Raw genomic sequence first — 12,103 nt, 5'->3', positions numbered from 1 at the left:
CAAAATTTACAAGCAGCTCATGCAGCTCAATATCAAAAAAACAAACAACCCAATCTAGAAATGGGCAGAAAATCTAAATAGACATTTCTCCAAAGAAGATATACAGATAGTCAACAAACACATGAAAGAATGCTCAGTATGACTAATCATTAGAGAAATGAAAATCAAAACTACAATGAGGTATCACCTCACACCGGTCAGAATGGCAACAAATCTACAAACAGTAAATGCTGGAGAGAGTGTGGAGAAAAGGGAACCCTCTTGCACTGTTGGTGGGAATGTAAATTGATACAGTCCCTTGTTGTTGAGGTAGGGGGTCAATCAGTATAAAACTTATTTGGGTTGGCTTGCTTCCAGCTCTTCTTTTGACTCTCCCCTGCTGAGTACCCACTGATATTTACTGAACTTACAAATGCCAAACACTGTGCAAGTGTCACCACATGTCATTGGCACAACAAACCCAGTAGGAAACAGAAGAGTAAACTGAGGCTCAAAAAGTCAGCAAATGTCAATGGGCCAATTTTATCCTACTAGAAAATTACTGCAGTTAGTCATTCCCAAATGTTGGACTCTGGACCAGTGTCGCTGAAAGTCAGTTTTGATTAGCAGAGCAAAATGAACAAATAAGAGCAATGTAGTAAAAAGACATCATTAAGCTAGAGCTAAATTATTCATCTAATTTGTTATTATGAGATTATGTCCTTCCTACTTTTATCAATTTAAATGCCCTTTTACTAAAAAATAATATTTGAGTGTGGTCAATTTTTGTAATGTTTAATGTGTTTATTCAACAAAATTGAAAGTTGGCAAGTCTATGTCCACCTCCAATAATCTTCTGAAATGATACTGGTCCCATAGCCATAGCATACAATGTGCAGGTGGTACAATGTAAAATACCAGGATATGCCCTTTCATCAGTATGTGAGTTGGGTAGAGCCCAAACAATATCAGGCAACCCTGCTGTGAAAACTAAAGTCTGGGAATCACTGACTCTCAGAGCATTCCATTCCCACTTATACCAGAATGTTAGCAAAACAAATAGAAAAAATGGAAATCTGACTATATTCTAGATAAATGTAAGTGCTTTTCAGTTCTGTTAAGGCTTTTAAATCTAAAACACACCCAGGAGTTAACACATACAACAAATATTTATAAATATCATAAATCTATGGACCACCTATATATGCCAGGTACCCTACAAACTATCAGAAACATATGCATGAATACCATCTTTATCCTCAAGGTTCTCACAGTCTAGTGGATAACCTACTTAATAGAAATATATACTTTATACACTTAATATAACCTCACTGATTTTCAAATTAGCCTTGCGAGGCAAGTATTATTTCCATTTTTTCAGATGAAGAAAATCTCAGATAAATGACAATATGATCTCCAAGCAAACAAGGGATAAAACAGGAATTCACATTAAGCTCTTCTGGTGACCTCCCCAGTGTGAGTGTGTGTGTGGTAGGGAGAGAGGCCATGAGGAAGTACTTGGATTATATGCGTAATATAATACCAGATACTGTTAGTACAAATCTACTGACTTACACTGCTGTTGATGATTTCATGGGTGAAAAAAATTATGCAAATCCTCTGCTGCTGGTATAGTTCTAATTAATTACAGGTGCTTATTACTCTCCTGGATCTCAGCTCTCAGCCTCTAGACATATCCCCATTTTAATAACCCGGAGAATATTACAGTGAGAAATGCTACTGTCTGACTCCCTCCACCCCTCTCCCCACCCAAAATGATCTCTCTTCAGCACATCCCTGAGGATGGTGCCCAGGTAAGGGAGCTTACTACAGTAGTGTCCAACATAGGGTCTTAGAAGGAGTTGTAGTAAAACAGAAATAGTTGTTATTCTTGAGAACCTCATCAACTGGCAGAAGAAGGAAAAGCAATTGCAAACCTGAGGTCAGATTTCCTTATTTGTCTATCAAACTATCTAAATGTCAACATTTTAGTGCTGAAAAAAAAAATTGAAAGAAAAACCATTAAGGAGAGTGTTGTTCAGTTAGATTTCATTTCCAGAACTATATTCCTATCAAGAAACAATCGGTTTTCTATAATAGAGCCATGTGCAAGCTAAGAGACTTCAGAAGGCAGAAAATGATCATGAGAGCTGAAATGATTGCTTCTCTGAGTGAAATGAGTGGTCTTTGATCTTTTCTCTTGTTCTAAGGCCATCAGGGGTGCCATCGGCCTCAAGATCTGTGAATCCATCCATAGTATGTTTTGTTGTCATGGCAGTTGTGGCGATCCTGGCAGTGACCACAGGTTTACTTGTCTACTTTTTAGCTTTTGGTAAGTACCAGAAGATTGGATATACCACTCTTCAGATGAATTAACTAAATATACTTTCAGATTAAAAGTTTGGCATTCTCACTTTTATTGCCACTTCTATTTCTTAATACAACATAATTATATATTTATTCATATACCCCTGAATATATGTTCATGTCTATATTTTCTCTAATTCAGTATTTTTTCTCTTCTTTTTCTTTTGGCCTTTTTTAGTATACTAAACAACATTAAACCCAGACAAGAATTATTCTAGCCAAGGGAAAAAACTCAATATTTTTCTGATGCTAGAGTTCACTTGTTTTGTTCTTTCATTAATACCATGATTTCCTTCTTCATTTAAAATTTGCAAAGGACCTTAAGTTTCAACATCTAAAAGTTGGATGTATCTAAATATTTGTTAATTCACAACCTGTCTCCCGAAAATAATCTTAGGAGCAGAACAATTATGATAGGAGATGAATTTGAAGTTAAGAAGTAGAAAGAGGTTTAAAAACAAACTTTAAAAGGATTCTGTTCCTTTTTTTCCTCTTAGTTTCTTTAATTTTTCATTACATCATAAAAGTAGGAAACAAAGAAATAATATAAAGAATGCATATACCCTGCTCATTCACAAACAACTTAATATCTCAGTGAATATTCTTTCAGATGTTTTAATGTAGATAAAATGTGTCAAATTTCACTAGATAATATATGTTATAATCTGTTTCTTTCACCTGAAAAAACACTTCGAGTTTTTTTTTTTAATTTTGCTATAATCCTGTTAAATTATTTAAATCATTGGGGCAGGGTGGGGCAGAGTGTGAAGGCATATGGGTATGTATGAGTGTGGAGACTGAGTAAGAACAAACTTATTTATTCTAGTAACTAGGAATAATCTTTTCAGTCAATCTAGTTATAAAGTTGTGGCTAAATTTTGCTTTTGACTACATTTTGCTATCAAATTACCTAGAGACAAATATGTCCAAGGTGAATTACGGAAGAGTGAAAAACAAACATCAAGTTTCAGATTAAACTAATGAATTTTCGCTCTTAACAGCACTGTATTGTCACACTTAAACACAAAGGGTGAAGCCTTAAATAAGTCCTCTTCAAAGTGTATACCAGCGACCACTTATGGCCCTAGAAAGACTTGTCCTTCTGCCACAAAGGACCGCACAACCCTATCCCCATGATCTCAAATGCTTTCCCTGATTGAGGTATTTCTCTGCATAAATTATGTATGTGAATGATCAAATGGAAGCATGGAATTTTTTCCTGAGACAGGTTAGGTTATGTCCATGTTCATAATGTTTCTAAGGTAAGGACAAGTATGTTTTAGGAATTTTTATTTCCTTCACATAGCTTAATATATCCATTGGAAGACCCTTTGTGATGGAAATAGTTCACATTGAACAACCAGATTAGCTTTCTTGTCAGAAGTTATTTTCTAGCTTAATCCAGAGAACCAATAAGTCACTAATTCCTCTAAAAAGAATAGTATTTGAAATAATTTTTAAAACTATTCAGAATTACTTTATTCCTTAATTATAAATGAATAATAGTGTATTATAGACATTAATATTTCCTGAATGAATAAATCTGTAATCACAAATCTCCCTAAAATATAGTAAGAATGAAAATTATGACACTACTGAACAATTTAATTTCTCAAATAATGCTGCTCTGATTTTCATGCATTTTTAACACTTCCAGCATTGCCAATCTTTTTAAAAACTGAAAGAAAAATAATTTTATTATAGTTACATTATATTTAGAGTTTTCTTTCAAGGGAATCAAATATTTTTTAATTGTATAACATAGCCTCCCATAATCCTGTATAAAATACAGATTAAAGTACTTAGTAATGTGAGATTGATCCTGCCTTTTCTTTGTTTTACAGGGCAAAAAGATTACTTTTACAGTAGCAGCTTAGAAATACTAAATGTTCAATATACTGATGAGCTAAGTTCACCAATTACACAGAAATATAGACTTTTGAGTGAAAAAATTGAGTCTGCGGTAAGTTAATATTTGCATTTCCTCTTTATTATATCATAAAACAATTATGATAATAAACCTAATATTTTGTGATATATTTGCAACTCCTAGATGCTCTGCATATTCTCCTCCCCAAATGGTTAAAGATATGTTTCATTGTGCTTTTTCCAAGTCAATTTGTACACTTTGTACAATTTGTACACTTGTTCTTATTCATATTTTCTTACATCATGAGTGAAAAGTTTTAGGTCATGAGTAAACATTTTTTATGATTATGACTTCAAAGATTGGAAGTCTATTGTTTATGCAATTTGAGCATTTTTCCTACCCTCGAGATTGTCTTTTTAAATCCTTTTCATTTTGCCTTCTTTCCTTTTTTCTTATCCAACTAAACATATGGGTAGTAGGTGTTAAAATACATATTAACATAGTTTGGAGAATGTCATACTTTGGTTCAATGATTGACATAGAAAATATACAAAGAAAGCCTGGGCTCTCACTTGAAAAGACCCCCAGGCTGCTTACCAGGAAACCTCACAAGCAGACCCTTAGCACTGGTTTATCATCACAGACCAGGGTTTGGCCTTCAGCCCTGCAGAGTCAGAGCTGAACAATCTCAGGGTTGCTCACTTACCCTTAACGTTTTCTAAGATTCCTAAGGTTATAAATTAATCCAATGGTTCTAAAACTTTAGCAAAATCACCTGGAAGGTTTATTAAAAATAGAGTTCTAGGCCCCAGTGTCAGAGTTTCTGATTCAGTAGTTAGAATTTGCATTTCTAACAAGTCCCCAGGTGATGCTGATGCTATGGTCCAGGGACCACACTTTGGGAACCACTGAGTTAATCTATAATGAGAATTATCATGGCTGGGGGACTGAATCATCTACTTGTCTAACACCCTTTTCCCCTAGGGGCAAACTACACTGGGAGCCAAGTATTGAGAAAAGTGCTTGGTGAGCATTAAATTAGAGCAAGGGAAGTTAGTATATAATTTAAATGTTTAATCAGAATAAGCAGCTGAGTCAGAATAATCTGGGAACAGAATCTAGGCCAGGAGGCAGTGGTAGGGTTAATATTGGGGAACATCAGTTTATTATGCCAGAAGTGGGAGCCTCCTGTTCCTTCAATAAACTTTTTTTAAACATCAATCCTGTCTAATGCTGTGGACATACAAAAAGTGGAGTAGATATTGGATCTGTCCTCATGGAGGTTAGTCTAACATGGGAGATTAAACAAGCTTACAAATATTTATAATATAAGGTATGCAGTGAGTATGTGACATGAGAGCAACGCAGATGTCAGTTTGTGGTAAGAGGATAAATGATATCCAATTATGGAGATCAGAGACAGCATCTTATAAAAGATGACTCTTTTCAGGTTAGCTTTAGAATGAGTAGGGCACACCACAGCTAAAATATGAGCCAAGGCATAGAGAGGAGAATGTGCTTAGCTAAAATGTTTGGGTTTTATCTTGTAGAGAGAAAGTCTTGAGCTAGAGGCAGAATGATGCAAACAGGATCTGACAGATTCATGTTCCGAATATAAAAATTATACTATAAAGAGAAGAGCCTGCACACAGTAACGCTAGTTAGAAGCTCATTACCGTGGTCCAGAAGAAAGCCAAGGGGTTAAAACTTGAATTAGGGCATATTCCAGAAAATGTGGAAATGCACATAAAACTTCCATTTTAGGCTTACCAAAGCAATCCACCTCCCCAACTTCCTACTTTCTCTTCCCAACCTGCTCTTAAAAAATCAATAGGAATATTTAGTTATATCATTTGCATCATGAGAGCCCATTGTTTAGACTTCAAACCAAGAGATATTCTTTTTTTTTTTTAGTATTTAAAGAATATCCTTAAATTTATTCACATTTATTTAAAAATGCCAGTTTTTAAAAACTTTGGTACTTTGTCATTAGTAATGAATTACTTCACGACTGACTGCCCACACAGTTTAGACGTTGAAAGGTGCTGATTTATGCAATAATCGGTACTTGGGTTAGTAATACTACTCTGAGGCTGGACCCCACAAAATACACACACAAATACAAACTACACAGACAAATACAAAGAGCCTGTGAGTACCTCTGTCTCAGGCAGAGGGCAACATGCAAATCTGAACAGATTTTCTTGTGATTAACACTGCAAGAGACATTCTTAAATTTCTTGACGAAGACACTAGAGACAAACATCTCAGGAGGTCAGTCTGAGGACAGTTATTCATAATGAAGTCCTCACATCCACACAAAGACATCATGTAATGTTTCAGCTATTTACCCAGTCTAATAAAAGGGAGCAAACTGTAAGTATGTATATTGAGAATCCCAGCTTCATTATAGGGAATTAGAACCCAACTATTTGTCATTAAAGCAAGATGCCAGAGACATCCTCAGCCCTAAAGAGGTCACTCAGTTCCTGCCAGACAGATCAGATATGTCAGGTCAGCGCATCCTTCATAGAGCATATGTAAAATTGCAAAAGACTGATATGGAGAGAAACAGCATAAGGCATAAAGCACAACGTACATATTCAGCAATGTGAAAAACATAAACTAAGTTTCTTTTCAAAAGTACTACCAGCACATTTGGAAGATATTCAGTAAGTCTTTGAAATCCAATCCCAATGACAAAAAAATTATACAATCTAATTTGTTATTCTTGAATTACTCTCAAAAGTGGTCTATAAAGTAAATTGTAATGTATAAAGTGTTATCAAAATGAAAATAATTTTAGTATTGTCTTTTGTTTTAAAGATAATAAAAAAGTAGAAAAGTCAAGGCATTCAAGAAATATAAAGAGAAAGAAATATGCACAAAATCTCAATACTAATATATCCATTTTTAATATTTTGATGTTCCAAGTACTTTTCATGAAAACTGCATAATCATCCATGCACAAACACATATAATTTTCTGTCAGTGGAATAAGACTATACATGCTTGTTTACTACCACTTTTTTCTCAAAACATATGTCATAGAGGTATTTAAATATCAATGAAGAAATATGCCATTTTAAATAAATAAATAGTATTATAGTGCGTAAAGGTACAATATTTTATTTAACCAGTCCTCTGTTGACAGATGTTCAAATTGTTTCCAATTTTTCACTATTATATCCAATATTCTGATGACCAGTCTTGTTGATACATCCTTGCACACCTGAGTGATTATATTCTTGGGACATATTCCCAGAAGTAGAATTATCAGAATATAGGGTTTATGCTTTTATTTCTCTCTAGAGATTTTTAAATTTCTTCTTCAATTTTAATAAAGATTTTATTTTAGAAGCATTTTAGATTTATAGAAAAGTTGCAAAGATAATATAGAGTTCTCATATACATCACACCCAGTTTCCTCTATGATTAACGTTTTATATTACAATAGTATATTTATTGCAATTAATCATCCAATATTAATACATTGTTATTAACCAAATTCTGTATTTTATTCAGATTTCCTTTGTTTTTACTTAATGTTCTTTTCCATTTCCTGATCCCATCCAGGATAGCAAATTACAGAGTTGTCATGTCTTCTTAGGCTCTTGTAGACTATGACAGTTCCCCAGATTTTCCTTGTTTTCGATAACCTTGACAGTTTTGAGGAATACTAGTCAGGTATTTTGTAGAAATGTCCCACAATTGGAGGCCTTCTGATGTTTTTTCTTGTGGTTAGACTGGGGTTTGGGGTTTTAAGGAGGAAGACTATAGAGGAAAAGGGTCATTTTCATTACATCATATGAAGTGGGGTACATAATATCAACATGACTTACCACTGTTGACCTTGATCACCTGGCTGAAGTAGTGTTGGCCAGATTTCTACACTGTAAAGTTACTCCCTCCCTTTTCCATATTATACTCTTTGGAAGAAAGACACTATGTACAGGCCACACATAAGAAGTGGAGGAGTAACGAGTTATGCTTTGAATATTTAAAGAATATTTGAAATTCTTCTGTTTGTCTAGTTTCTCCATGTACTAATTCAACCATTTGTTTATATCAATATAGTGATCTATGCATTTTTAACATTTATTTTAATTTCTAGATTGCACTCCAGAAGTGCCCAAGTTTACATTCTTACCACCAGTATATAAGTATGCATAGGTATGCTTATTTCCCCTACAGCATTAACACTATGCATTGTAAACCTTATTAATTGTTGCTAATTCAATAGGCAAGAAGTGATATCTCACTATTACTTTGGTTTGCATTTCTTTGATTACTAGTAAGATTTAATCTGTCTCCCTATAGTAATAGGTCATTTTTATAATTTCATTTGTGAATTGCCTGGTCATGACCTTGCCCATTTTCTTACTGGAGCCTTTGTGTTTTTATATAAATCTAGGGAAAAAAATTCTTTCCTTGTTAAAATATTAAAATTTGCCTGTTATTCATTTGCATATATTTCTCTAACGAGATTTGACTTTCAACCTTGTTTATAATCTAGGGTTTTTTTTTACTGCCATATAGATTTAATTTTTTAGGTAGCCAAAATTATCAATTTTATCTTTGATTCACCTGTAATTTATTTTGTAGTAAGATAGAGATCCAGCTTTTTCCCCTAAAAGAGCTAGGTGGTGGTACCAAAACAGTATATTAAATAGTGCAATGGATTTATTTGTTGTGCCGTCTTTATCATACACTAAATTCCTCCTTTTCTTTTTTCTGTACTCCTCTCTCTTTCACTGACTAGTCTTTGTCTGTACCAGTACCCAGCTATTTACTGTGGCTTTATAATTAAACATCTGGCAGAGAAAGATTCCCCTTGAAATTCGCCTGATGTATGATTTCTACAGTTAATCTCATTTATTCATACTTCTGTAGAAACACTTTGGATAATACTCTAATGTAGTATTTTATAGTTCATAAAGCACTTTTACATATATCATCTAACCTTCAACTCACAATGGGCATGTAATTTTTATAGATGGGTAAGTGAATACTGTGAGAGATTAAGAAACGTGACAAAGGCCATTCAACTGGAAAGTGACAGAACAAAAATTCAAACCAAGGTCTCCTGATTTCAAGTTCAAGAATCATACCACTTACCAGTGGTAACATGAGTACCATCATTATCCTTGTTCCATAGTCAGCAGTGTTAATTAATACTTAATGAGCTGTGGAATAATCCCAGAATTTCTATTATATTAAGCAATTCACTTTTCTGGTTCACAGTTTATTCATTAGTAAAATAAAATCATTTAACTAGATGATTTTTATAGTACATTCTACCTCAAAAAGTCTATGATTATGTGGTTTTCACACAAGATATCCATGCCACCGAATCACCTGTTTTTCTCATCGTGCCTCTCTGGCCACTCCTTCTCCTCTGTATCTTTTATAGATTCACCCTCCTCTACACTAACATTAAATGTTGAAATTCCCCAACTCTTTGACCTATGCGCTCCTCTCCTCTCACATTATTTTCTATCTCTAGATGATCTCACCCATGACCATTACTTCTACCAACACTTATATACTAATGACTCATGCTGTCGTCAGCCCAGACTTTTCTTCTGTACTTCAGACCTTTTCCCCCAACTGCCAGCTTAATATCTCTACTTGGCTGTTGTAAAAACATCTCAAATATATTATGTCCCTAAATCAAACTCATGATCCCTCCACACCATACTAGCCTTCTTCCCATAATCCTAACCCCATTGATGATAATACCATTTATTCAGTTTTCCAAACCAGAAACCTAGAATTCATCCTTGACATACTGCTCTATGTCATTCCAAATATCCAATCTATTACCAACCCCTGTAGGTTTTATCCCCTGTATTTCCCTCAGATCCATTCATTTCTCTCCATATCTGCTACCACCATAACCATCCAAGCCATGACCTCTACACCGAAGTGCCAAAATAGCACCATAACTAATTTACGTTATTTTGTACCTAAAATTGTTTATCCACATGCAACCAGAGAGATTGTTCTCAAATTGCAAATCTGATTTTATTATCCTCTCATTTAAAACACTTCAGTGACTTCCAATTATGATGATAAAGACCAAATTCTTCACACACTAACAAGACTTTCATGGTCTGGCCTTTCTATATAACTCTAGCCTCCTTGCTTTCTAGGCTACAACTGTCCTGGCCTTTGATTCCTTAAACACAATCTGTTTGTTCCTACCTCAGGACTTTGTATGTGCCATTCACTCCACCTGTGAGGCTTTTCCTTTCTCTTCAACCAGCTAACTCTGATTCTTCCTGAAGATCTCAGTTTCATAAACATTCCTCTGAGAAGCCTCCCTAATCTCACTGACTGGATCAAATCCCTCTACTATATTGCTGCACTTATCACAGTTATAATTCTGCTTAAATGTGGATGATAATATGATTAGTGCGTATCTCCCCCATTAGATGTAAGCTCCGTGATGGCAAGGACTGTCTATTTTCTCCACCAGTGTAACCCAGTGCTTGAAAGAGGGAGCGTGAAGCATAAGAGGTGCTCAAAAACTGTTGAATGAATGAAAAAATGAATAAGGTGATTTCGAAATAATGAGAGCATCTGTTTGCAAAATATGTGTATCAAAACTATGAGTGCATTCTGATTGAATGGGCCTCTCCAAATAAAACAAGGGACTTCAATCAGGATTCATACCTGGGATCAACTGAACCATTGAAACTCCCCTTTGGCATCAGGGGTGGTATTGCAACAGATTCTGCAAACAACAATTGCCATTTTTTCCAAAATATACCTAATGACTGTACCATGAAAAAAAACTAGGGCACAGGAAGAGAAAGACAGCAGTATCAATTTACAATTAATCTTATCACATCCCTTATACCATCAGGGCTTTTAGTACAGCCATTTAATAAGCACTGGTTGCTGCCTAATGCCTAAAAGAGAATTTGGTACATAGCTAGCATTCAAATATTTGTTGAATGAATGAATAAATGATACATTCTATCTGTTGGTTCCTGTGCTAAGTGCTAGGGACACAAAATAAAGATGTCATTGCAGTCAGGATGAAGCCCACAATGGTATCCAAGATGGAGTTGTCATACCAGAGAGGGATTCACAATAATTTTATTGGAGTCATGGAAGAAAATACTCAAATGTCACTCTACATGTGTTTTTCTCTTTTACGAAAGAATTTTTAAACAAGAAGAAAAAGAAAATAGGGAGAGAAGGAGTGAAGGAACAAATAAACAAACTTAGCTTTGTTACTATTTAACAAATGGATTGACACTGGCACCTTTGTTTGGTTTTATGTCAAGTAGTTCCACACAATGTGTGTGAAAATATCTTGAGGGATGGGGTGGGCAGTAACACAACAGAACTGACTGGGCATCAGCACACTTTTACCGGCTCTCAGTAGATTTAAATGATACACAGTTTCCACTAGATTTTAAAATTATATTATCTAGCTCTAAAAGTAAACTAAACCTCCCCAAAAATTAATATGAGGACTGAGAAGAATCCTGCAAAACATAAATAAATTTAAAAACCTGCAATTTGAAGACAACCCTCATATGAAGTAATGAATATGCAATATACAATAATGAATAAGTAAATGAACAGTTAGGTAACATAAGAACTGGCTACAGCCATACTGCCAGGTTAAGCAATGCTTTTTAGAAGATGTTTAAACACACACACGCACACCCTGTCCCTTCAAGGTATAAGTGTGAGAAATTAACTGCTTTTTATTTATTTTTTTATTTTATTTTATTTTTTTTGCGGTACGTGGGCCTCTTACTGTCGTGGCCTCTCCCGTTGCGGAGCGCAGGCTCCAGACACGCAGGCTCAGCAGCCATGGCTCACGGGCCCAGCCACTCCGCGGCATGTGGGATCTTCCCAGACCGG

At 34.9% G+C, this 12,103-nt stretch overlaps 1 protein-coding gene across 1 annotated transcript in view; it reads left to right on the top strand.

Moving 5' to 3' along the window:
- Nucleotides 1–1,782: 1,782 nt before the first annotated feature.
- Nucleotides 1,783–12,103, top strand: part of LOC307186058 (transmembrane protease serine 11D-like) — a gene marked incomplete at its 5' end in the record, with an annotated part of 47,597 nt that continues 37,276 nt past the window's right edge. The window contains 3 exons of the mRNA XM_079920724.1: nucleotides 1,783–1,793; nucleotides 2,190–2,311; nucleotides 4,191–4,309. Of these exons, the coding sequence (XP_079776850.1) occupies nucleotides 1,783–1,793; nucleotides 2,190–2,311; nucleotides 4,191–4,309 (252 nt within the window). The remainder of the gene's footprint in view (nucleotides 1,794–2,189; nucleotides 2,312–4,190; nucleotides 4,310–12,103) is intronic.

Source organism: Stenella coeruleoalba (genome assembly GCF_951394435.1).
Source record: "Stenella coeruleoalba genome assembly, chromosome: 4".
Lineage (NCBI taxonomy): Eukaryota > Metazoa > Chordata > Mammalia > Artiodactyla > Delphinidae > Stenella > Stenella coeruleoalba.
Note: the sequence above shows the minus strand (reverse complement) of the source record. Positions and strands in the feature narration are given on the sequence as shown.